This window comes from Odocoileus virginianus, unplaced genomic scaffold, assembly GCF_023699985.2.
Source record: "Odocoileus virginianus isolate 20LAN1187 ecotype Illinois unplaced genomic scaffold, Ovbor_1.2 Unplaced_Scaffold_1, whole genome shotgun sequence".
Lineage (NCBI taxonomy): Eukaryota > Metazoa > Chordata > Mammalia > Artiodactyla > Cervidae > Odocoileus > Odocoileus virginianus.
In genome coordinates, this window is record NW_027224263.1 from 977,865 (window position 1) to 1,004,725 (window position 26,861).

General features: G+C 49.0%; 1 protein-coding gene across 11 annotated transcripts in view; it reads left to right on the forward strand.

Annotated features, from left to right (window-relative positions):
- Positions 1 to 26,861, forward strand: part of FRMPD3 (FERM and PDZ domain containing 3) — a 143,954-nt gene that overhangs the window by 61,838 nt on the left and 55,255 nt on the right. For 3 of the 11 annotated variants that reach the window (XM_070462246.1, XM_070462257.1, XM_070462245.1), the window contains exons 2-4: positions 18,009 to 18,163; positions 21,870 to 21,972; positions 25,353 to 25,398. The exons of 2 other annotated variants lie outside the window; for them this stretch is intronic. In XM_070462246.1, the coding sequence (XP_070318347.1) occupies positions 18,016 to 18,163; positions 21,870 to 21,972; positions 25,353 to 25,398 (297 nt within the window). In that variant the 5' untranslated portion in view covers positions 18,009 to 18,015. Of the gene's footprint in view, positions 1 to 1,561; positions 1,702 to 18,008; positions 18,164 to 21,869; positions 21,973 to 25,352; positions 25,399 to 26,861 lie in introns of those variants that run through there. 6 more of the 11 variants (XM_070462247.1, XM_070462255.1, XM_070462251.1 and 3 more) reach the window with 6 other exon arrangements.

The following is a 26,861-nucleotide window of genomic DNA, read 5'->3' on the forward strand; positions in this document are numbered from 1 at the left end:
ATCACTGATTCGGGGAAGATGGAATTCAGTGCAATCAATTTGGGAGAGTCAGCCAGGATTTCTCTTAAGCTTTTCTTCCCAGCAGCCCCCTCCCACCTTGGAGACAGACTAATCCCTGACATTTGTCTAGTGGCTTTATACTTTTCAAAGCTCCTTCACATCCATTATCTCCATTGAACCTCAAGACACCCCCGTGAAGTAGGAAGGTAAGGTGTTATTATCCCTGTTTGACCAACAAGAAAACTGAGGTCCTGAAAGGATACATGACTCATCCAGGGTCACACAGCTATTTAGTTGAAAGAACTAGGACTTTAAAATGTGTTTCCTAACTACCAGCCCTGTGTGCCTTCCACCTCCCATGTAGACTCCCCCACAGAACTGTGGAGGTGCATAGTGGATGCAAATAAACATTTGCCAAATGAATGACTGAGTGAATAAGCAGGGCAAGGGAGGGAAGAATACAAGTTCTCGAACTGCTCTTTTTTACGATCAGAATAGAAGGGCAGGGATACTGTGTTATTTCATTTTAACCAGGTAGTAAGGAATAAGAGACCTTTCCCATTTCACAGATGTCATTGCCATGGCAGGAAGATTAGGGTAGCTCCTATTAAGAACCTACGGGGCTCAGTCTCACCAGAAGGCTGCCTTCGATGCATTCTTTAAAGAGGAGTGGGTGGTGTGGTCCCTGCAGTTCCCCAAGATTCTCCCATGGGTGTCTGGGAACACTGGCTACTTGCTCTTTTAAGGGCCCCTGCCCCTGCCACCTTTGATCTTTCTAGCATAACCCACACCTCGCAGACTCACTGGCTGTCTCCTGAATCACACCTGGAGATTACCTCCTAGACCTTTCTGTCTTCCACAAGGCCTGGCACTAGCAGGTGAATTGTCTGAGGTAAGGAGGGATGACTACTCCCTGGCACTAGCACAATGGTCAGGATCCTACCTCCCAGGGCCTCTACCCCCCACCTCCACCAGCAAACTGGCCTGGAGTTGCCACCTGTCCCTAGTCCTTTATGGAAAATGGGGAAAGAGGAGGTGGGGACACAGGTATTCAAATAAGTGCTTTGCAGCAGCACAGAGTTGCTTTTGAGGCAGGTAGCAGTGAATTTGCCATCCTTCGTGTTTCTGAACTTGGCTTCCCACCACTTATTCCCAGCTCTTGCATTTGGGTCTACTTGCTTTGCTCCCCTGAGCCTCGGTTTTATTTTCTGTACAATGGGGAGGATGCTGAGATAAGAAGATGATTGGAAAGCACAGTGCCCGGCACTTAGTAAGCTCACCCAGCGGCAGCTGGATCATCTGCCTGACACAGTACTCGGAGCCCCCCACCCCTGCTCCCCCGCGGGGGCCCGTCCAAGGGGCAGGATGAGGGGGGAGCTCCTCCGCGGCGGATTGCGGGGCGGGCGAGAGACAGCAGACGCCGTGTTTACCAGCTGCCTCGCTAGTTCGCCACCTCAGCTCAGCCGCGGCTCTGGGGCTGAGCCAGTCGCCTCCGTCTTTAAGATTCTGGTCACAGCGGGGCTGGGTTTCTAAGGCAGGCGTGATCTTTCTCTTCCTACAGACGCCGCTGCCTGCCGCTACCGTGCTACCGTCGGTGCTGGGCACAGCCGGGGGCAGCGCAAGGGGAGACAGCCAGAGGGTGGCCAGAGGGTTCCCCGGGCCGGGCAGCTGCCCAGCCCTGGCCCAAAGAGGGCCCCGACAGTAAGTACCGCCCTCCGAGCAGCCGGGTTTGAGATCGCCTAGGAAAGGACCAAAAAGTGGGGCGCCCAGCTGATGAGGCCAGTGTCTGTGGGGTTGGGGGAGTCGGGTGCTGGGCGCCCTCGCTGACTCCACGCAGCGACTCCGGGCGGCACTAGCATGGTTCCCTGATCCAGGGTTTGCGTCCGCTGGGCGCCAGCAGTCCATGGACGAGGGGACAGAGTTGGCGCGTCGAGAGCCGACATCCCTCCTTCTCCCATCCTGGGTCCCCAGGGAACCCTTCGGGTTGACAGGCCGCCCGCGTACCCCTTCGCGGTGCCACTCGCTATAAAATTGGAAGACAAGATGCGCGGGGCTGAGGGTTTGGACGCCGCTGGAAAAGTGGCAGCACAAGCGGGAAGTTTTCCGCTGGAAGTGGGGGTGGCCGGGGCGGGGCGGTGGTGGTGGGAAGGAGAGCTGGAAACCGCGACGCACATGCCCGCGGGGCAGGGGCGACCACTCCGGGGGACTCGGCCCCGCCCTCCCCGCAGCCGCCCCGCCCCCAAAGCTCAGCCCCCAGGAGGGAGCGGGGTATCTGTACTGCTGGGGTGGGCGGGGCGGGGAGGGGGAACGGGGAGGGGGGCTTCTAGGTGCCTTCCTCACAGCACCTAGTCTTCCCAAGGGCGGATGCACCCAGGCTGACTTGCCCTCTCGCGTTTAGGAAGCATTGCGAGGCTGAGAAACGAGACTGCCCTACGAGATGATGCTTACTTGTAGAAAGCTTGGCAGGGAAGATGTAGGCCCCTACCTGTCATTTTTTTTTCTTGAGCTGTGCACAGTTGGGGGGCCGGGAGGGTAGTGTGTGAAATCACAAAGGTGAGTTCAAGAGTACCAACGATCATAGTAGTTACTATTACTATATGCCAAGAATTGTGCTAAGCTCGTTAGGTAGTAATGAGAAGTCGTGTACAATAAGAACTGTAGCTGGTGTTCACTCAGTGCTTTCTGCGTATGGGGACACAGTTGTTGTAAGTGCTTTACTTGTATTTAATCTTCAGAACAACTCTGTGAGATAAAACCTGATATTTTCCCCATTTTACACATGAGGAAATTGAGGTGGTAGAAACTGAGGGGTGGACAAGCCCAAGGTCCCACAGCTAGTGAGAAGCAGAACTGGGCTTCCTACCCCACCCCCACCGTGATCGTCACTCCCTACTGTTAATGGCTAGAAATAGGATGAGAACTTGACTTTAATGAAGTAATAATACAGGCTTTGTTTTCTCCATAGCAAAGCTTGCTTATTCTGTAGATCTGAAGTCAGGGCCCAAGGTCCAAAGAGATTTGAAACAATTTCAAATCATCCTCATTACATTCTGTGGTGAGAGGCAAACCTAGTGGCCTGTAACAGGACAGCAGATCATATTAGTATCTAAACATAACAACGATAACAGTCATTGCTAATAGCCATTAGTAATTGACACTTACTTTGTACCTTTCATCCTCATGTAGGTACTGTGAAGTAGGTACCATCATGAGCCCCATTTTATAGATGAGGGAACTGAGGCTCAAGAGGTTAAGTAACTTGCCACAGAGTTGGGATTCCAGCCCAGATCCTCTGGCTCCAAAGTCCAGGTAGGACCAAACCTTTGGCAGATGTGCACCAACTCTTTGAGCCATCTCCTCCCCAGCCAGTTGCCCAGGGCTCTGCTCAGCATTGGAAAAGCCCCTGATGCTGGGAAAGATTGAGGGCAGGAGGAGAAGGGGGCGACAGAGGATGAGATGGTTGGATGGCATCACTGACTCAATGGACATGAGTTTGAGCAAACTCTGGGAGATGGTGAAGGACAGGGAAGCCTGGTGTGCTGCAGTCCATGGGATCTCAAAGAGTCGGACACAACTGAGCAACTGAACAACAACTGCACTGTTCCCTCCATTCCCCAGCCCTCTGTTTGCATTGATGAAAGGATTGTACAAGTTGGTGGAGAAAGGGTTTCCTAAAGAATATGGAGCATTCTGCATGGATTTGGGTTTTGTTGTTGTACTAAGTGCTGGGCCTGTAACATCAATAAGTTGTTATGCTTTATAAGTTTTATTAATTAGACAAGTGTCTGGTCTGCTGGTTTGGAGCTGTTAATCTGACATTATGGCTCTATCTGAGTACCTCTGTTCAGAATTGCTTTCTAAAAAGTTTTTAGAGCCTGATTTGCAGTGCTGAGCAAAGTCATCTCTCTACCTCCCAGGGAGGGAGAAAGGGCTTCTTTATCTGGCAGGACTTCAATAACTGAGACTGTAGCCTGTGTAGAAATATTGCTGTTTCTATCGATTTTTGTCCCTCCTTCCCCAGGATGGCCCCTGTGAACTGAACGAAATGTGGCCAGGTTTGGAGGGGCTCTTTCTGGGGCACAGGTGGCCCTGCAGTCGGGATATTTGTCATTTCGTACTATTAGCCCTGTCTTGTTCACAGAGCTGGCTTCCACAGACCTGCTGCCATGTGGGCATAATGGTGTTTGAGCTTTGCAGCTTTGGTCTCCATTACTATGGCTGGATTTCAGTGCATCCGCTAGTGGGCCACCCTTTCTGCCTCTTCCCATGAAAGAGGGGTCTTCCATGTGTAGCTTTTGGCTGGTGTATAGGTATGTGGCTGGTAACCCAGTGTTGGGCTGTGTCTCTGGTTGTGTCTGTGACCTCTTCTGAGTTCAGTGCATCATCTCAGAAGGCTACATGAAAGGGGCCACTGGGTAGCACTAGCCCTCCACCCTCATTCCCATACCTAGAAATTAAAGACTGACTTGAGTTATGCCTGATTTTTTTCTATGACCTTTTTTTCATTATAGCAGCTTCAATAGCTAGAGGTTTCCCTCTTCACTGAATCTTTTCCTTTCCTGGAATGCCCTTCTCTGCTTTGTCCGTCTGCTGGACTTCTCACCTTCACCACTCAGCTTGGGGTGAGGGGGCTCTGGTGGGAGTCATAGGGTGGGGGGAAGAGCCCTCCTCTCCTTCCTATGGCATCCCCTGCTGCCCCTGTGGTGCCAGGCGACACATGGTTTTATTATTTGTGTGTTGACATACCTGCCCCCACCTCAGACTGCAACCTCCCTGAGGGGAGAGACTGGCACTAGTTTTTCTTCAGTACCCAGCACTGTGCCTGACACATAGTAGGTGCTCAGTAAATTTTTGTTGTGTGTGTGAATGAATGCTATCTAAGAGCCTGTGGAGGGAGCCCCTGACTTAGAATAAGGAGAATAGCTAATAAGGCTTCCCAGGTGGCACTAGTGGTAAAGAATCCGCCTGCAATGCAGGAGACATGGGTTCGATCCCTGAGTCAGGAAGATCCCCTGGAAGAGGAAATGGCAACCCACTCCAGTATTCTTGCCTGGGAAATCCCATGGACAGAGGAGCCTGATGGGCTACAGTCCATAGGGTCGCAAAGAGTCAGACACTATTGAGTGATTGAGCACATAATAGCTAATAATAATAGCTCTGCTAAAGAGGGCAGGTAGGAGCAGAGCTGGCATTATGATGTAACAAAGAGTCCCAGCTCTGCATATGTGAATCACTGAAAAAAATACAAATACCCTGTAATGCCAAAACCTGAATGCTTGGGGAAGGACTTTTCTGGTTAATAGAATGTTCTGGGTAATTCTGAGGATTAGGTAAAAAAAAAAAAGTTATTTTTCTTACCCTTTTTGGTTCTTTCTACAATGTCTGGGTCTAGTTTTAAAACCAGAAATTATGAGTTGAGTCTGGGGGGGGTCCATCACTGAAGCAGTGTTGCCAAGTAGGCAGCCTGTGGGTTCTTGGAATTCCTTAGGATCCTGTCTCCCTCAAGCCTGGTTGCACAGTTGGATGTAATCTCCTTAACACCCCCACAGCCACTCAAAAACAAGTCTATAGGCCCTTTGAGGTTTGCAATTTTACTGCCATTCACATCCTGGAAACCAACTAACAATGTGCAGGAGGTGCTGGCTAACTCACACCTTATGAGATCGGCACCTGCTCTTGCCCTTAACTTTGTTAAAAATACTTTTATCTATTTATTTTTATTTTTTGGCTATGCTGGTTCTTCGTTGCTCTGCAGGCTTTTCTCTAATTGTGGCAAGCAGGAGCTACTCTTCATTGCAGTGCACAGGATTCTTATTGTGATGGCTTCTCGTTGCAGAACACAGGCTCTAGGGTGCACACGGGCTTCCGTAGTTGCGGTGCATGGGCTCAGTAATTGCAACTCCCAGTCTCTAGAGCACAGGCTCAATAGTGTGGCACACAGGCTTAGTTGCTCCAAGGCATGTAGGATCTTCCTGGACCAGGGATCAAACCTGTGCCTCCTGCATTGGCAGGTAGATTCTTTACCACCGGGAAGCACCTGCCCTCCACTTTTATTCTTGGGTGGAGGGTTCACCAACCTTGTTCCCCTTTCTCTGATCCCATAGAATCTTCTCTTTGCTTTAGAAAAAACCTTCTAATTTCTTACTCCCTCTCTGCAGGAAGATGCAATTAGGCAGAATAAAGGGTATCTCATTGCCCTGAAGCTGTAGTTGGCATCTCTGGATGCCTCCAGACGGTGTGACATGAGTTTACCAGGCCTCTGCTCACATAACCTCTTTTGTTGAGTTGCCTCTTGGCCTGATTTCTGCCCTGCCACCCCTCCCCCCATGGACCCAATGGACAGAGTTTTGAGCCAGTGCACAGTGGGAGAAGCCAGGGCTTGCTCCAGTTGGTTCCCTCATAAGAGGTGAGCCTGGTGCCTGCTGGGCTTGGTGCCTGGGCTTCAGCTACCACCTGCATCATCTCAGGCAAGGAGGGGGCAGATGGGCCATCTAGGCAAAGCAGCAAGAAGGATGTGCCTTTCTCTGTCCAGCCATGACTAGACTGGCTCCCTAAGAGGGCACTGCAGAGAAGACTTAATGCCCCAGCAGAGCCAGATGTGAGCAAGGGAGTGAGGAGAAAGTTTGCTCGCTGTCTCCCTGGGTCAGCTCCAGCTGCCTGCTCCCCTGGCCCACTTCTCCCCAGCAACCCCCCAACACTTGGGCTGTCTTCTTCATGCCTCCTGCCACAGCCCCTCACCACCCCCTTCTGTCTCAGGGCCTGTTCTCCAGGCTCTCCTCTATCTCAAGGTCCAAATCTGGCCCCTCCTATAACCCCCAGCCGCAATTTCTCCAGAAAGCCTTCCCCTGTCATTCTGGAAATCTTCAGAGAGTGAATAAAGGTGAAATAAATAACTTCCCAGGGCCCTGGAAACTCCAAGATTCTCCAGCTGTTTAATCGGAGTTAGGCTGGGACCTCTCAGGCTGGCAACCCAGGCTATGGATGCCTGGCAGGCTCACAGAGGGGAGGTAGATGGTGCAGCCAGCCTGCCGAGTAGCGGGCCCTCATTTGGCTTCAGGAGGTTTTGCCTGGAACCCTGTGCGGCTGGTGCCTGCCAAGCAGACCCCACAGGGCTGCTGTTGGAGTCCCAGGTCTTTGGCTGCTGGAGGTAGCTACTTATGGGGATATTCCCAACAGCCCCTGTTCACACCTGCTCCCCCTCTCTAACCTCCAAGCCTTGTTTACAGTTCAGCCATGGGCAGACTAGAGGCTAGGATCCAAGAAAAGAGAAAGATCTGGGTGGCCAGGGACCCTCTCCCAGCTTAGTGTTCTGTGCCAAGGCTCTGCAGCCCGGCCTGGCCTCAGAGAGGTATGCTCACTGAGGGGAAGAATTCAGGCCTGCTGCTCCCTTCCCTGCCAGCTCCACTTTTCCCATCATGACCATTCCCTCCCACCTTCTAGAATGTTCTTTCCATCCTATTTTCTCCTCTTGATCTCTTTTCTCCAAAAAATACAGCTTCTTGTGGCTGGGAAATTGGCCCCAGTTGGGACAGTGTCCTGGGTTTTCTTCAGCCTACTTCAGATTTGCCCCTCGCTCACCCACATCCCCATCCATGAAATGGATACAGTCAGTGTGGCAGAATAGCAGTACCCTTCCCCAAAGAGATGGAGTGCGGTAAGTCCTATAACAGAGGGCTCTCGTTACCGTGTGGCCTACTGCCGGAGCCTGAGGACAGAGCTGGCAACAGCTTGAGGGTATTTAGAGAACAGGCGAGGCACAGAAGTGGGCCTCCAAAAAGCTAAGGCAAATGAGTTGGCGGGCAATTTCTCTGCCAGGCTTGCCTTCTTCAGCCCTGCCTTTTCTCCTTCACTGTCTCCAAAGCCCTCCTCTTGTCTCATATCTCTACTTCTGTCTGGGTTTCTCAGCTTCACCTCACCTCTCTTCTCCCTCCTGGCTCTGTCTGGCCCCCACGCCTGTCTTCCCCTCCACTCCTCACTTCTCCCGCTCTGGCTCGGTCAGTCTCTCTCTCAGCCTTCCTCAGAAATACTTCGTGTGTAAGTGGAGGGTGGGGGCCAGGGTGCTCTTTGAAGTGACATGACAATGCCTCCAAGCTCCCGTGAATATTTCATAGCTCCAGTTCCCCCTCACTGCCTCTGCCAGTGACAGGTGAGTGGGGGCTAAAATGCAAGGTTCTCCCCATGAACTCTGCCACGGCTCAGTGGCAGCAGCTTCAGACCTTGTGACCCATGGTGCCATATGGTACCAGCCTCACAGCTGGCACAGCCCTTACATCTGTCACTGGGCTGGCAGGGAGGCTGAGGAGCATATCTGGGCCTATTAGACAACATGTCTGAGTTTCTTGGATGTGTAGCCCCTGAGGGGGAGAAGTAGGGAGGGGAGGAGGCGGCTGCCCAGAGGGTCCACTGCAGTGTCCTCTTAGAAGGATCATGGGGATGGTCTTTTGTGAGGTGACTCCAGGTTCTCAGATATTTGTGGAAGGACCAACAGCTTTGGTCTCTCTACCTGCTCCCTTGTGACCTGCTAGAATGGGTGACAGGTGTCTCCATTCCAGCCCTCTGGGGAAGAACAACTGTTTGGACAATGAGAAAATGAATCCAGACACCAGCAGGTTTTCCAGAAGATGCCTGTCCAGTCTCAGCTGAGGAAGAAGTGTCAGGGCCATGAAGACCTGGAGGGAAAGAGGGCGGAAAGCCCTGGAGGCAGCCCTGGGACAGTAATATATTGAATTGTCTGCCTAGAGGCTCTTGGAAGGGAAAAGACTATCCAAAGTCATCCTGCCCACCCCTGGGCCTCTGGCCGTTCTTAAAGAAGAGCTGTTGCCCTTTAAAGAGACTTTTCTGTCCCTAGAAGGAACAGTCATTAGATTTCCCACCCTGATACTCTTCTAAGAACTGTAGCCATTTCTTATTAAACTTGTAGCCCTCCTTGTGTGCTTTCTTTTACTCGATTCTCTCCCTCTTTTTGTCTTTGGCCAGAGATGTTGAAAGATTTCTTCCATGGACCAGACTCCCCATTTAGAAACCTGAGGCAGAACCAGTAGGCATTTGATAATGAATTACATGGAATGGCCAGAGGATTCTAATCCTTATGCCTCAAAATCCATCCATCAAGCCATTTATAAAATATTTATTATAGCACCCACTATGTGCCATGTACACACTAGATGGTGGAGATACACAGTTGAACAAAAGAGACATAATCAATACTCTTATGAGGTTTACACAGAAATTAGTCTATAATTACTGATTCTGATGAGTATCATGAAGGAAACAGATCAGTTTACAGTGTTAGGAATATCGAGGGACAGAGTTTTCAGGGAAGACCTCCGCGAGGAGATGATATTTACGTGAGACTTGAAGGAAGGATGATTGGCCACGTGAAGAATAGGGAAAGAGGTTTCCAGGAAGAAAGGAATACCAACTGGGAAGGCTTCAAGGTAGCATAGAGCTTGATCAGAAACTGAGAGGAAGCTAGTGGGGCCAGATCGTTCTAGGCAAGAGTAAGAAAGATCCCTTGGAGGAGGGCACAGCAACCCACTCCAGTGTTCTTGCCTGGAGAATCCCATGGAGAGAGGAGCCTGGCAGGCTACAGTCCATAGGGTCACACAGAGTCGGACATGACTGAAGTGACTTAGCACACATGCACAAGAGAGGTTTGGCAAGGAAGAGATCGCAACAGAGCCTCGTAGGCCATGGAAAAGAACTTTGGATGTTCTTCACTTGCAGTGGGAAATGTCTTCAGGATGTTAAGCAGAGGAGTGACGGGATCTGATTTGGGCTTTTGCAATATCTATAGGGACCAGGCTTAAAGGGGGACAGCAATGTCTATAGGGAGATCAGAAAGAAGGCTGCTGCAGCAATCGAGGAGAGAGATGATGGTGGCTTGAACTGGGTGACAGTCATGGAGATTGAGAGAGTTGGTCAGATTCTGAAGGAATAGCTGCAAGCATTTACTGAGGGGTTAGAGGTGGGGGTGAGGGAAACAGAGAGATAGGACACAAGAATGACTCTAAGGTTTCTGGCTTGAGTCACTGAAGAGATGATGGTGCCATGTACTGAGATGAGGAGGGCTGAGGGAGGCCTAGGCTTGAGGGGGAAAAAATTCGAGTTCAGTTTTGGACATGTTAAATTTGCAGTTCCCATGAGACATGGGAGCAGAGATGTCAAAGTAGATCATTGGAATGTAGGAGTTTGGGGACTCACAGAAGAGGTGTGGATAGAATGAAATTTGGGAGTTGTCTGCACATAGATTGTATTTCAAGCCAGGGGACCGATGAGATCACCTGGGAAAGAGAATCTAGAGAGAAGAGAAAGTCCGGGAAGTTGGGAAGAAGATCTGAGTTGGGAAGAATTGTGGTATCCAGTGATTCGGTGCAGGAGGAGAAGCCCACAAAGGAGACTAAGAAATATTGGGCAGAAAGGTAGTTGGAGTGTCAGGAAACAGCCACAGAAACCAGAGGAGGAGAGCCTCCCAAAAAGGAAGGAGTGGTCAACTGTGTCCAAGGGTGGTTAGAGGCTGAGTAATACAAGGACTGAGAGAAAACCATGAAGGCCATTGGTGGCCTTAACAAGAGTGACTCTGTGGACTTAAGAGATGTAGGAACCAGGTTAGAGTGGATTGAGGAGCAAGTAGAAGATGAAGACATGGAGAAAATATTTGTAGAAAACTCTTGAGCAATTTTGCCATGAAGGGGATCAGGAAGTGGAGCAGTGTAAGGGGATTATGGAGTGGAACCAGGTCATTTCTGTTAGTTTTCTTAAGGATAGATGATTTCCATCAGTATGCTAGCTTGATTCTGGAGAGATGAAGGGATTGATGTGAATGCCCAAAGGAGGGAAGTCTTTGAGAAGATGAGAGTCCTGTTTATGGTACTAGGGCATAACTGAGCAGATCTGCCATTGACAGAAGAAACTAAAGATCCTCCATTTTAGTAGGAGGGAAAACAGAGTCATGGGTACAGATGCAGACAGGGTGGTGTATAGATTTAGTGGTGGTAAGATAAAGGAGCTCCCATTTGATGGCTTATGTTTTCTCAATAACATACAGGACAAGGTCATCAGATGAGATTCGTTGGGATAAATGGGGAGGTGGAGCTGATGGAAGAGAGGAGGAGCTATAAAATAGTCATCTTAGAGAGTGAGAAAGTGGTGGCCAGACAGTGGAGACGGTATTGGGCTGGCCGAAAAGTTTATATGGAGTTTTCCATATGATATAATGGAAAAACTCAAACTTTTGACCAGCTCAATAGAATGGTGGTTGTCAGTGACTGTGTGGAGGGGGGAAATGGGGTGTCAGTATTTAACAGGTACACAATTTCACTTTGAGAGAATGAAAAAGTTCTGGACACAGGTGGTGGTGATAGTGGCACAACAATGTAAGTATATTTGATGCCACTGAACTATATGCTTTAAAAAATTATTAAGATAGTAAATTTTATGTTAGACACATTTTCTCACAATAAAATAGAAAGAGCAGAGGGGAAGATCACATATGACTAATAACATAATCACTGTCACTGTGGGGACTACCCAGGATATCATGGACAGCAATGGAGAGAGAGAGGTAGAGGTGGATGGCAGGCATATTCCACAAGGGGGCAGGATTTGGGCAGAGGGAAGGAGGAGGAATGGCACTGGCAAGCAAGGAGACACCTACCTGCCCTCCCCCCCTACACACACACAGGCCCTGAAGGTCTTGAGATTTGAGAGGGAAAAAAATCCAGCTTCCTGTTGAGAGGGCTTGATGGGCAAGTGATGTCCTCAAGGAATAAGGCCGGCTTCCATTGAGAAAGAGGCAAAAGGGCACTTTCAGAGAGTCAATGAAAGATACAGAGGAATTTGCTGTTGACCAAGAATTCCCAAGGGCACCACAGAAGAGTTCGAAGGGAAGAGAAGGGTGGCATTAGGGGGTGAAAAGATGCCTGTGGGGATGAGAACCCCTGGGTTCTGAGGGATGACCAGAGTTGAGTGGACTTCTCTCTGGTGATGACTGAGGTTAACAGGCATGGGAGGCCCCCTGGGCTGAGTCTCCCATGTAGGAGGTTGGACTTAGAGGCAGGTAGGAAGTCAGTTCTGGACCTGGAGTCTCCCACCTATCCCCTCTGCTGTGGTGGCTTCAGGGGAGGCTGCTCTGACACACAGTACTGGCGTGGCCCTCCGTTTCCTGGCAGAGCAGCAGTCTGCTGACCCTCCCCCAACATCTCTTCATGCCTATTACTTACCCACAGGTTCTTGGCCCAAATCATGCGAGAAAATTGGCTCTGGAGTTGGACGGACCTGGGTTGACATTGTAGCTACACCACAGTGTAAACAGATGGATGTCATGGAGTAAATTTATCTCTCTTCCCCAATCTCAGTTTCCTCATCTGTAAAATGGCAATAAGATCTACTCATGAGGTTGTCGTGAGGCTGGAGTGAGGCAATATGTGCATAGTACCTGGGATACCACAAGTCCTCAATAAATGATAGCTGTTGTTTTCAGCACTGTCCTCTCTCAGCATCGTCCTCGCCTTACTCTCAGATGTTGTGTGAGACCTCAAGGTGTGCTTTGACTGATCAGACTCTTCAGGGTAAATGGTGCTCCTTCTCTCCAGATCTTTCTCTCCTTTCCCCTAATTCATCCTTACCTGTCATTTCTTATCCTTATAGATCACTCCCTATTCTCTCCTGGGGTAAATCTGATTCAGCCAGTCAGTCATTTGTTTGCATGGCTTTCTGTACCGTTTCCCCAAGATAGCATTTGTGTTTTAACTGGGGCCTTCAATGCCATAAACCAACGGAATGAAAGCACCTTATCCCTCCCACCTGATTGTGGCCCTCCCATTGTCTGACAAAGGTGTTCTTTTATATCTTGCTCCTCAAAGTGTGGCCCATGAACAAGCCACCTGGGCACCACCCTGGAATTTGCTAGAATCTTAGACCTAACTCCAGATCTAGTGCATCAGAATCACTCTAGTACTACCCCCAGGTGGTGCAACTACACACTCAAGGGTGAGCTACCCTGCTTAGAGTAAGTGAGCCCAAGTGAGGGCTCCTTTAGCAAAAGAAGGGTTTTGTGTTCAAGCTCCTGAAAAGAGGGCACCCAGAGCAGCTCCTTCACCCAGGATCTCTCATTCCTGCCACAAGGAGAAGATGGCATCTCCTGGAGTCCCAGCTGCCACGTGGGATCTCTGGAGCTTTCAGGAGAATCAGCCTCCTGTGATTGGAAGCAGAGGGCTAATTGGCCCCATGTGGCTCCACAGCCTGCCAGTTTCAAGGGGAGCAACAAGACTCCCCAAGGAGCCAATAAATGTAAAGAAGAAGGAGCCAAAGGCAAGGAGGGATGGGGAACTCAAAGCTGATGTCTGGGAGTTAAGCTGTTAACTTTTCTATCTTCCTGCCTGGAAGTGCAGAGGAGAGAGCAGCAGTTCACAATCAGTCCATTTTCTCAGTTCACCTGTCCTTCAACCACATCCTGGCTAGCAACAGTTGTCAGCATGAGCTCCAGCCACCAGCTCCTCTTTAGACAGAGATGTGGGGTGGGGGGTGGGGGTTGTTGTTCGTGGTGGTGTAGGGGATCAATTTAGCCCACAAAGGAACTGGAGTCAGGGTGTCCACAGGGAGCCAGGGCATCTTATAGTGGGGACAGTTGCTTGGAAAATGAGGGGGCAGAGTGCCTCTTGGGGCAGCTGCTTAGAGGCCAGGAGTTGATGGGGGAAGGGCCCAGACTGTAGAAAGCGAAGTTTATCTTCAGCCCTTATTCTTTGCTCTGCCTGCTACCCCAAATGATGCCACTGGTAAGATCACCATCTCTACATCTACATGATACGTTTAACCTTCTAAAGTGTTGCTGTAACTATGATCTCATTTCCTTCTCCCAATGACGCTGAGTGAATGGGATCCAAGACAGATGAATTAACATGAAGACCAGCCTGTCAGACTTGGCCAGGATGTGGAGAGCTGCTGGCTGCAGGGTTAGGCCAATCCTGCGATGGCAACTAAATAGCCAGAGGTCCGGGACCTTGGGTGGGTATAGATGGGGGTGCTGGGATTGTGGGCCCTGTCCAAGAAATCTGGCCCCAGCTGAGTCCCTCATTGACCTCCACCTTGGAGTCTGGGCTGGAGGAGGAGCAGAGACCTAGTCTGTTTGGTGACTGGGAGGTGATAATGGATGTGAAAGGACCTTTTTGTTGGATGAGATAATGGGTTTAAGAATAAAAAAGAAATAACCACTTGGCTATAAAGTGTTGTTATCATTAGGCAGAAGAGAAAAGGCTAGATCTTTACCCAGGTCACTGACCAGAGAGGGCAAGCCTGGTGCAGGCTGAAGGGATATACCTTTGGGGACCTTGGGTGGGAACAGGACAGATTGAAAGCACTGTGTGGTTTGAAGAACAAAATAGCCAATCCCAGAAACAAAGCTGGGCAGAGGGCGGGGAGAGAGGACCATAAGCTGTGGCTGCTTCATAATTTTGTTCAGAGTTGCCCGGTTTGATGAGACCAGAAGCCAAACATCTTTCAAAGTTAAAGTGCGTATTTCCTCCAGGAGGGCAATCACGTGGCCCGTGGACAACTGAGCTGCTGTCATCCATCACCACTGGCCTTCAATGTCACTCCCAAGTTTTTATGCACTGAGCAAATTTCGGAGGGACTGACTGAGCCTCAGACACTGAAAGATGCCAACCCCAGGAGGGTGGGGACAGCTAAAATGGCGTTCCAGTATGTTAAAGGAGGGGTTTCTTCTCTGACCACAGATGCTGGGAAGGCCCAAGCAGTGCGAAAAAAGACTCCTTGCAGAATTGGGGGAGAATCTAGTGGTTGGCACTGTGGTAATGGTAAAAAATTTGTCTGTCAGTGCAGGAGACACAGGTTTGATCCCTGGTTTGGGAAGATCCCCTGGAGAAGGAAATGCAACCCACTCCAGTATTCTTGCCTGGAGAATTCCATGGAGAGAGGAGCCTGGCAGGCTACAGTCCATGGGGTTGCCAATGGACACCCATGGGGGCACAACTGAGTACAAGGAAGAAGAACTAATTAGGGACAGGTAGTCCAGCTCTGTCAGAGACAACCCAGGGATGAAGTGCTCCAGTCACACCTGGAGACATGCCTGTGGCTGTGGGAGAAATAGCTGGGTCACCTGTGAAAAGATAGGGGCCACCCATGGACAGAGCTTAGCCTCTTGTCTCTCTTCCCATCAGTGCCATTTTCTGACTACCCAGCATAGGTCCTACTTCCTCCAGGGAGCCCTTCAGTCCTCCACTCCCTTCTATGAACATACTATTCGGACCTTAATTATGAACTTCATATACTATTCTTATGGGCTCCCTGATAGCTCAGTGGTAAAGAATCTGCCTGCAATATAGAAGACCTGGGTTTGATCCCTGGGTTGGGAAGATCCCCTGGAAAAGGAAATGGCAACCCACTTCAGTATTCTTGCCTGGAGAATGCTATGGACAGAGGAGCCTGGCAGGCCACAGTCCTCGGCATTGCAAAGAATCGGGACACGACTGAGCAACTAACACTTTGACTTTTCTTACTATTCTCAGTTACCACTCTCATTCTCCTGTTCTGTGTACACTTGTCTGTTCCCTCTCCCCCAACCCCAGACTGGAAGATCTTTGAAGGCAGAGATCTGTAACTTCTTGTGCCCCCTCCTCAAATCTCCAACTGTGTGAGTAGGCACTCAATAAATACTTGTTGATGGATTAACGTAGTCCAAACGGTAAAGCAGAATACTTGGGTCACAAAAGGCTCTTAGCTTGTTGGTTCCCCTGGCACCAGGAGTATCTCTTTTCATGAGTATTGGTGGTACTTCAAGGCCCAGTGGAGACTGCAGTGTCCCTAGCTTCAGAAAAATAAAAAGGCAGCAAAAGGGAGGCTGCAGTGACCAGGGGGCCCTGAGCACAGGACAGGGTATCGAGGGCTGTCATGCGTGTGTGGGTCTTCCTTGTGGTGTCCCTGCTTCCCACGCCACAGCCTGTGTAGCCTGACAGGTTCTCATTGTCCAGGGTGCCCTGGCTGGAGCCCATGGCAGAAATGAGCTGGTGTCACCCCAAGCAGAGGCCCTTTTAGGGCCAGTGAGCTGAGATCAGGAAACAGGAGGCCAAGGGCTCATTTGGGAAGCAGCCCCCATGGTGAGGCACAATGGCAGCCACGAGAAGATCCTTTATGGCTCCCTTGAAGCCTTCAAGTGCCTGCCTGCCCCCAGGAGCAGAAATGAGAGAGGGGCCAGCCTGAGGCCACCCTAGCTGAGCCCTTGTCCTGGAAGGGTGCCTCTCCAGAACACCAACTAGCCATATTCCAGCTCCCAACTAACTTTCTGTCAAAGAGTGACCATTTGTCTTACCCAGTGTGAAACGGAAGGAGCCAGTTCCTGAACTCATCTTCAGGAGCCTTGACCTCGCCCTGGCAGCCCCTTCCACCTCCCTAAGGGACACCAGACAGAGCCCAAGCCAGCTTGGGTGCAGCCATAGTTCATGTGGTCAGATTCCAATCAGCCACGGTCCATCTTTCTTCCTGAGCTCTTCTATGAGAGAGATAAGTCTGGGACTATGAATTTCTCTTTTACACAATTACTCTAAATCTTCCCACCCTCCCCCCATCGATAGTCCTAAAAGCTCCTCTCTAATTAGCAAATCTGTGTCCTGATAAACAACCTAATTGTTTACAACCATTTGCTCCTGAGGAATTTGGAATTCTTAGTCAACAATCACTCTCCTAGTGTCAGAACCTCCCACTTCTTTTCCAAATCTTGCACTAGTTTGATTAATTAGCTCCTGGCCCTCTGTATCTTGTTCAGAAGGGCCCTGCCTGGAACCTTAGTTTTTCAGAAACACATACCGAGACTAGGAAACTCAACCTCATTTATTAGACCAGAAAGCCTCTTGGCTCTGGTCCCCTCTCTTCCACCTCCACCTGCCCTATCCTGCCTCCCAGTCATTCATTTCCCTTTTCACCTCTTTTCTGCCCCTGAACCAAGTGCCTTCACACACCCCAGGGTCCCCACGCCTTCACTCCTTAGGGCTCTTCATTCAAATACTGAGCTCAGACCCATTCTTGCCTGCAATATGCTTCACCCTGGCCCTTGATATTAACCCTTTTTAAGTCCTGGCATAATTCTGAAGCTTCAGTAAGATCTGTTATGGGCATTGGAGCACCATCTATAATCTCTCCCAAGTATCAGGGCAGCGATTTCTCTTCTCCCAGCTCACCTGGGTTCAGGTCTGCTGACAGCCTCCAGTGGTGGCTCTTCCCACTTGCCCTTAGCAGCTGTTCTCCAGCTGTCCCATTAACTGAGATAAGTTGGCATTGGGACTCCCCTGGTGGTCCAGTGGTTAAGAATCCGCATTTCAATGCTGCAGGGGACACAGGTTTGGTCCCTGGTTGGGGAACTAAGATCCCACATGCCGTGTGGTGTGGCCAAAAAACAACAAACAGAAGTTAGCATTATGCACAGTTGTATAAGGGACTGGTCCTCCATGTGAGCCTGTTTGTTTTCATATGGCATCTCAGTATTTTCTTTTTATATATGACCTAAGGGATATTAAAATTTAAAATTACACAAGGACTTCATGAAGGTGCTCCACACTCTAAAATGACTTCACATTCCTTCCCCACGGCCTTGCCTGTTTTGTAGTCCCTTCCCTCAAGGTTTTGGTTTCTCTCAGGGAGTTAATAACCAATTCCATGGGTGATACTGGTTAATCTTCCAACAACACATTTGCCTTTAGGCTCCTTCTGAGTCCCAGTATCTTGAGGAAAGGACGGACTCTAATGTCAGGCTCCATGGCACCCATGTCCTCTGTTGGCCATGGCCCTATAGACAAGTGGCTTCTCCTTTCTAGACTCTTCTTTCTCCAGTGTGAAATACGCATCGGTCATCCCTTCTGCTGGTGCCAGAGGATGTAGGAAGCAATGTGCGTGAACTCTCAGCTGCCATGGCCAGCACCCTTATCGGCATCCCTTCCAGCTGCTCTGAGGCTTAGCTGCCTTTGCGTCTTCTTTTGCTCCCATCTTCCCCTCCCCCTCAGTCATGTGATGCAGGAAGAGAACGCAAATGATATGGAATGTGAGCAGCTGCCGGCAGAGACGCTGCGACAAGTGACCATTCACCGGGACCCTATATATGGCTTTGGCTTCGTGGCTGGCAGTGAGAGGCCTGTGGTGGTGCGATCTGTGAGGCCAGGTAGGTGTCACTCAGAGTGTCCCCCTGGCCCTGGCTCCCACCCCTCCAAACACCCACACATCGTCCCAGAGAAAAGAGCACCTAAGTATACTGAGTTGCCAAGGAATTCATGAAGAGTGGGTGAAGACTTGCCAGCCAATAACTGTGTGAGGGAGCTGGTTTTTAAAGATTTATCTACACACAACACTGAAGCTGCAGTTGATAATTTAGTAGGGTCTGGGTCTTAACAAAACTTGCCTTTTCATAGAACCTTCACAGAAGAGCCATACTGCCTTGAGTGAGACATACCGATCTGATTCAATTCAACAAATATGTATTGACTGCCTACTCTAAGCAAGGTTATAGGGAAATACAAGACAGAGTTCCTGCCCCCAAGAATCTAATCATCAGGCTGTGGAGACTAGTACACGCTCACCAAATAGGTCATCCAGTGAAGGCTGGAGTCAGGATATAAACCATAGGTGACAGAGAAGGGGAGAGGAAGTGAAATCTCTGAAGCCACAGTGGCAATACAATACCTACCACTGATGAAGCCCCCTAGAGTGTACAAATTTACATCATCTTGTTCAGTGCTTGCAGCTGTGTCCACAAGGTAAGTAATACCATTCCCATTTTACAGATGAGAAAACTGAGGCAGAGAGGAAGAGAAATGGCATGTCCAGGGTCACCCCACTAGGAAGTAGCAGAGCTAGGATTTGCATCTGTGCCTGTGTGATGCCACTTGAGGGGGGGTGGCAGGAAGCAGGGCTTGAATGGGACCATGCAGGGTGGACCAAGCGCGAGCCCACCAGAACTGTGAAAGCCTGCCATTATGAATGAAATGGGAAAGGGCCTGAGCACTGTTTTATTCCAAATCTTGCTAGGCATTGACAAGAAAAGACAGACGGAAAGGAGCTCTATTCCTGAATTGCTGGGCCTGAGGCTTTAGATGTTTACAACAGTTTCTTGCTCAGTCAAGAGGAGCAGCCGGAGTACAAACTGGTCTAGCAGAAATTTGATGAATTTTGCAATCCTCCAAGGAAAGGAAAAAGATTTTTGTAAGCTTGCTCTTCAACTGGAGGGCATAAAGTAAAAAAAAAAAAAAACAATTCAGCACAGGAGTTTGTGGCTGACCTAAGGCTCCTAAGGTAGTCATACAGTTTGGCAAAAGATTTTTGAGTCTCTGATCCAAAATCAAATTTATCCTGGGAAAGAGGGACCAGATAAAACTTAGTAACAGATCACCAGGAGACCCTGGTTTAACTTCAGAGGAGACAGATTTCATAGGGTTGCTGCAGGTGGTCTGAGAATAAAGAAGAAGGGGTTGGAGGAGTGGAGAGAAGAAAAGCCACAAGGGAGACCACAGGAGGCCATGGGGCCAGCAGGTTGATCTCAGACCTGTCTCCAGCCCCAGTGCCCCCCCATCCAATGCAGAGAACTTGATTTTGAGACCGCAAGAAGAGATAAGATGCATCCTATAGAGGAACAGTTAAGGCTGAACAAGCCAACAAACCATTCCATGAAAATAGTAAGTAGACTGAGCCATCAGAGAGCCAAGGCCTGTGATGGAGACCAAGTTCCATGAGGACCTCCTCCATTGAAAGAAAGGAAGGAGGGATGAATGGATGGGACAGGAGAAAGGAAAGAAGGGAGGGAGGGAATAGGTAGAATGGCCTGTACCTAAGAGATTGGCATATTTGGCAGAAGTAGATAGGAGGAATGCCTTTCCTGGTGGCTCAGTGGTAAAGAATCTACCTGGCTCAGTGGGTAAAGAATCTGCCTGCAATGCAGGAAACACAGGAGACATGGGTTCAATCCCTGATTGGGGAAGATCCCCTGGAGGAGGAAATGGCAACCCACTCCAGCATTCTTGCCTGAAAAATCCCATGGGCAGAGGAGCCTGGCAGGCTGCAATCCAAAGGATCACAGGGAGTTGGGCACAACTGAGTAAATAAGCACAGTACAGCCAATGCAGGAGATGTGGGTTTGATCCTGTGTCGGGAAGATCCCCTGGAGAAGGAAATGGCTACCCACTCCAGTATTCTTGCCTAGAGAATCCCATGCACAGAGGAGCCTGGTGGACTACAGTCCATGGGATTGCACAGAGTTGGACATGACTGAAGTGACTAAACAACATCAAATAGGAGGAGTGAAATGAGTGGAAGGAACTGTCTCTTGGAAGACATAATAAGTACCATTTATTGAATTCTTACCAACATCAATCAACTGTTTTAAGTGCTCTACATCCATCATCCCATTTATCCTCCTAACATTCTTCTACTGTTATTTTTCCATTTCTTAGATGAGGAAAGAGAGATTCAAAGAGATGAAATGTCTCATCCGAGGTCCCACAGCCATTGAGTTGTAGATTTGAGTTGAGCGTCCAAGCCTGACTTGCTGCAGAGTGGGCTGTTTACCACCAGACTTCCTGTTTCTGACATCCCTGTGCTGTCAGGAGAGTGGGTTGAGGGCCTTTGCAGTTGGAGTGGGGAATCCTGCTCGCTGAGCATACAGGCCTCACCCTCAGCACACAGGCCCCACTCTCCAGAGCCACAGAGTGATGCTCAACTGACATGGTGACCTGGTTGTTGTTCATGTTTGTCATATTTACACAGCACACTTTTTTGCAGAGAGAGGAACAATTGGGATCTGACCCTTTCAAGTGGATCCCAACAAGCATCCAGGCTGGGTTGAGAGTGAGACATGTCCTTAAACATGTCCTTAGACGTGTCCTATTTTGGGTTTGAGTTAAGCTGAGTCCTACTTGTCATTATCCTTAAATCTCTAAAATCCTTTTCTCCAAGGAGATCTTTGCTAAGCATCAGAGGCAACACAGCCTAGGGTGCCCCTCCAACCCACCCTTTACCCCCATCAGGAAGGTAGGGCCCTCAGGCAGGTCTGCTTTCTAAACCTCAACAGTAGACTTGAGAAGGAGATAAAGCAAATTTCCAACTGCCAGTGATTTAGGGTCTGTGCCTTGTTCCTCTCATTTCTCAGACAGCAGTATGTCTCTTAAGTGAAAGAAAATAAATGTCTTTAGGGCTTCCCTGGTGGCTCAGATGGTAAAGAATTTGCCTGCAATGCAGGAGACCTGGGTTTGATCCCTGGGTTGGGAAGATCCCCTGGAGAAAAGGAATGGCTACCCACTCCAGTATTCTTGCCTGGAGAATTCCATGGAGTGAGGAGCCTGGTGGACAGGCTACTGGAGTTGCAAAGAGTTGGACATTAACACTTTCACTTTAGGTCCTTTAGTTCATCCCCCTGTCTCCAGGGAAGTGAATGCCCACATCCTTCCAGACCAGTGAGTATGAATTATGTTCAAGTAAGAAGATTCCTCACCCGCTTCTGTCACCTGTAACCCCTCCAATAGTCTGGAAGCCATGTCGTGTGCCCAAGCAGATCCCTCCTGATGAAACTGAAGTTTGTGCTCCTCACTAGGTCCGAGCCGGGAATCACTGGTGAACCTCACTTGAGCACCAGGCCTTTGCTACCACACCACTCCCAACCTAAGCAGGGCCATTCCATTCTCTTTCTCCAGCCCTCTGCCCTCCACTTGCTACAGGCAACAGCAGCCCAGGGCTCGAAGAGTAGCCCTGTCAGTGGCACCACTTGACCTGCATCTCCTGCAGGCCTCAGTGCCTACAGCTGCTCCCTCAGGCACTGGTAACTCCCTCCCACCCAGGCCTGTGCTTTCCCAGCCCTCATGCCTCTCTCCTCTCCTCCACAGGAGGCCCCTCTGAGGACAAGCTCCTGGCTGGTGACCAGATTGTGGCTATTAATGAGGAGGACGTGAGTGAAGCCCCCAGGGAGAGGTTCATAGAACTCATCAGGTAATAGGAGCCTCTTGGGCCTTGCGAGAGCTGAGCACAGCTATCCCCATCCCACCAATAGCGTAACTATGGCTGCCACAGCCCTCCATGGCTGAGAGAGAGGGGTCCTCCCAGGGAGAGCAACCCGAACCAGGGCTCCTGGGTACCCAGAACTCCCGGGGCCTGAGGGCCCTCACACACTCTGGCTTAACCTCATTCAGTGATGTGAAGAGACACAAAGAACAGGCCCCTGGCAGAGTTCACCTCACCCCCCTTCACCCAACAACTCCCCCCACCCAAGCCCTTTGGTGTTTCAACTTAACTGTGCAGTGACTACTGCGAACAAGTGAGTGACCAATGACATAGACCAAGTGAGTAAAGAATGAGAAGCAAACAAGCCATTCAAACAACATTCTGAGATAAGCACAATGTGAGCAAGACATTGTTTCTCACCCACCACTCTCTTCCCGCTCCCCCCCCCCCCAAAAAAAAACCACAAGGAGAATAAAATCCAAATGCCTGGCCAGCAGGTTGAGACATGGAACCTGCCATGTTGGATTTTGCTCACAGTGTGTGTGACCCCTTAGTGTCCTCCCCAGATGGGGGCAGGTCAGAGAGAGAAAGGAGGAGGACCACCACTGTCCATGGAGTCATCACACTGACTTTTACCCTCCCTTACTTCTGTATATGGGGCTTCCCTGGTGGCTCAGTAGTAAAGAACCCACCTGCCAATGCAGAGACACAGGTTCGATCCCTGGGTGGGGAAGATCCCCTAGAGGAGGGCATAGCAACCCACTCCAGTATTCTTGCCTGGAGAATTCCATGGACAGAGGAGCCCGGCAGGCTATAGTCCACAGGGTCACAGAGTTGGACGCGACTGAGCAACTAAACAACAACAACCTCTATATATACCATACCACCACATATCACACACTACATACCTCTTCCCCCCACACACCATGCCACCACACACCACATATACACACACATCCCCATGCATACTATACACACATAAACAGAAAACACGACACTACACACCACACACACACACAACATGCACTAAAAACATGCCCATACCCACAGGTACCACATGCTCACACACACACACCTGTGCCATAGATACTCCCCCACCCCACACACCTATTACATGCGCACACATGTACCACCCCATGCCCCCTTGCATAGACACTTTGATAAGGAATGAGACAATAGAAGTGAGAGAAAGGAATTAGATTCTTTCAGCTCTAAATTCCAGGGGATAACCTCAGTTTGGGGGACCTCAGCTATCTATCCTCACATGCTCACTCTCTTTCTCTCTCTCTCTCTGCCTGGCGTAGTCTGCTCCATCTCTGCCTCCATCTCCTTCAACCCTTCTCCATTTGGAGTGTTTCCATCCCACTCATCTTTCTTGTTCTCCCAAAGCCCACCTGCCTCCAGAGCCCCTCCCTCCCCTTCAAAGGCAGAGGAGTGATGCCCCCTTGCTATCTCTGGAGGTGTTTGCACTGCCCCTTCCTGAAGTCCAGAGCAGGTCTTCCTCCACAGGCTCCCCCTCCAGCCCAATATCCTGGTATGTGTCTGGTCCCTAATGACCCTTAGTTTGGCTCTTCTCCAAGTTCAGTTTGTCCATTGCATTCCCCCACTCTGCACCCTTCATGGTCCACCATCACATCACCATGAGGTGAATTCTTTCAACCCCATCAGGGCATGTTGGAGGGCTCTTTCAGGCTGACCTCTCAGAAGTCTTTGCTTTGCTTCTTGTGGATATCTTTGTACCCCATACCAAGGTAGCCCAATCTTGTGAGATTGCTCAGAGCACCTTCTGGGTCAAGTCAGAGCTCACACATTTGATAATCTCTGGGACTAGTAGATCATTCATTCATTCAGTGAATATTTATTATATTGAGTGTCTCCTGCACATCAGTTGTTGTTCTAGGCACTGAATATACAGCAGTGAATAAGACAGACAAAAATCCTTGCCCGTTGGAGTTTACATTCTAGTGGAAGAAGACACATCATAAGAAGTAAACATGATAAATAAGTATTACACAGTATATTAGAAGGTGATGAATGTTATTGAAGAATAGAAAGGGGGTCAGGATAAAGATCAGGAATGCTGGGGACAGGGGTGCAGACTGCAACTTTAAATAGCATGGCCAGTGTTGGCCTCAATGAGGAGGTGACATTTGAAGAAAGACTTGAAGGAAATGAGGATATCAGAGAAGGCAAGAAGAACCCAGTGTAGAGGCCCTGAGGCAGGAGTGTGTGTGATGTGTTTGGGGAATGTGGGAGAAGCCCACATGTGGAGTGGAATAAGGGAGGGGGGAGTTGTAGCTACTGCAAGGACTTTAGCTTTGTTCTACATGATATGGGGAGACATGGCAGGGGCTGGAGCACAGGAGTCACATAATTCAATCTATACTAGTTTCCTGCACTGGTCAAGAGACAGGACTTTTCAGGTGTTTTCCTTGGAACACAGCTCCTTCCTTACTCCAGGAGCTTTCCAGACCCAGGAGCTGACAACATCCCTGGACTCTGCCTCATTGAATATGGTACCAGTCCAAGTCCTTGAGCAGGGGCCCTGGGCCTTTCTTGAATACCCAGAATCAAGGGTGTCTTGTCTCTGCTTCCTGAACACCTTTGTTCCCAGAAACATTTTAAAAAAGACCAGCAAAGAGAGGGGAAGCTCTCCCGAACTCTTTCCATTTCTTTTAGTTCTTTTAAAGGATGATATATTCCTGGGAGAGAATTTTCATACCTCACAGCTTGTTGGATCATTGGCATAATTCTTGTCTGAAGAGTTTCAAATTCTTCATCCTTTTGAATGTTTGCTATCTGGAGAGTCTTGTCTTCCATCTGTTGCTCTCTGGCTCTCATTTTTTTTTTGGTCCTTCAGTTAAAACAAATCTGCTGAGTGAGTCATGATGACCAAATGACCTCCTTTGGGTTTTTCTTTTGAGTTTCTCCTCTTACTTAAATATCAAATTGCCAGTAATCATGGTACATGGTTCCCAGGACTCTGATTGTGCTCCCTTTGAGTTCCGTAATTCAGGTCTTTCATTTTCTTTGCAAACTTTTTCGCCTATAGATAAAATTGCTCCTAGGGTTTGAGGATTTCTACAGAGAGAATGTGAGAAGGAATAGAAAAAGAAGGCCTGAAAAATGACAACCCCAGAGGTAATGATAATACCATTTTCAGATGCTTGTGTGAACCTCTATAGATGGTGGATGTCAGCTGCCACAAATGATGGGAGGTGAGGCAGACATGCAGATATTTAGATTGCCCTCTGTCCTAATCCATATACCTGAATGCAGCCCAGGGGAGAATTCTGGTGTTCCTTCTTGTGCTAGATGAATACCCAGTGCATGATACACTACTCTCCTGTTCCCTCTTCTCTCTGTAGGAGCGCTAAGGAATTCATCATTCTTACAGTTCTCCACACTCATCAGGTGAGTGAGCCTCTTTGCCATCCGCCCTTCCTCCTGATTGAGACAAGAGCATCCCCATATTGGAAAGTGACAGTGATGGGAGAGGGAGACGGGAGAGACTAGGACTACCATTGTTGTGAGCCAAGGATTTAGGAGTGAACTTAAAATTGTACCTTCTGAACATCTTGTCTATGCTCACATCCCAAACTTGAGGATTTTGAAGGGCTCCATAGTGCTGTGTGCTGCCTTGTGTGCTCTGCTTTCCCCCACTTAAGCTACCCCACCACTGCCCCAGTTCCAGGCATATTTTCTATCTCTTTTTTTGCTGTGTCCCATCAAAATTTACCTGTCCAGTGTCCAATTCCATTAGTCCTTGCAGACTGTGGGTGCTAATCTTATTCATTTGTTCATACAGGTGTATACTAAATGGCCTATGGTGTATGAGACACAACACTGTATCTGGAGGATTTACTATAAAGTTTCTGGGGAGGTACAGTTGGACAAATAGGTTCATCTTTGTCCAGGTTCAGTTACTAACTGCCTATGTGACCTTGGGGGAGTCAGTCCCCTTTTCTGAACCTGTTTCCTCATCTGTAAATTGAGGGATTTAGACTAGATCAGTGTTCCCCATGCTTGCCTGATCACAGTAGTCACCAGGACTATTTATTAAAAATGAAAGTCCCCAGCCCTTCTCAAAAGTTGGAATCAAGAGGCACTGTGTCTGTTACTAGGTCACATCCTCGTAGTAATCTTTATGGGATCTTAGTTCTCTGACCAGAGATCAAACCTGTACCCTCTACAGTGAAAGCATGGAGTCCTAACCACTGGACCACCAGGGAATCCCTGATTGTTTTTACTTTTTAGTTTGATATCATTGTAGAGTCACAGGAAGTTGCAAAGCTAGTATGGTGACATCCCTGTGTATCCTTTACCCTGTTTCTCCCAGTGGTTACATTTCACATACCTAACAGTACTATATCAGAACTGATACATTGACGTCAGTACAATGATGTGTATGGTTCAGTGTTACTCTGTCACATGTGTGGGTTCATGTATCAACACAGTCAAGATACTGGAGAGTTCTATTACTGAAAGGATGCCTCATGTTGCCCTTTTATGGGGCAGCTACTCCTCACCCTCAATCCGTGTCAACCACTAATCTGTTCTCCATTCCTGTAATTTCATCATTTCAAGAATATTATATAAATGGAATCATAGAGTATGTAACCTTTGGGGATTGGCTTTTTTCACTCTGCACAATGCCCTTGAGATTCATCCAAGCCATTGCTTGTATTAATAGTTTGCTCCTTTTTTATTGCTGAGTAGTATTCCATGGTATGGATGTACCACAGTTTAGTCATCCACACATTGAAGAACATCTTGGTTCCTTCCAGGCTTTGGCTAGCTTGATATTAAAGCTGCTATAAACATTCATGTACAGGGTTTTTTTGTGAGCATAAGTTTTCGTCTCTCTAGGACAAATG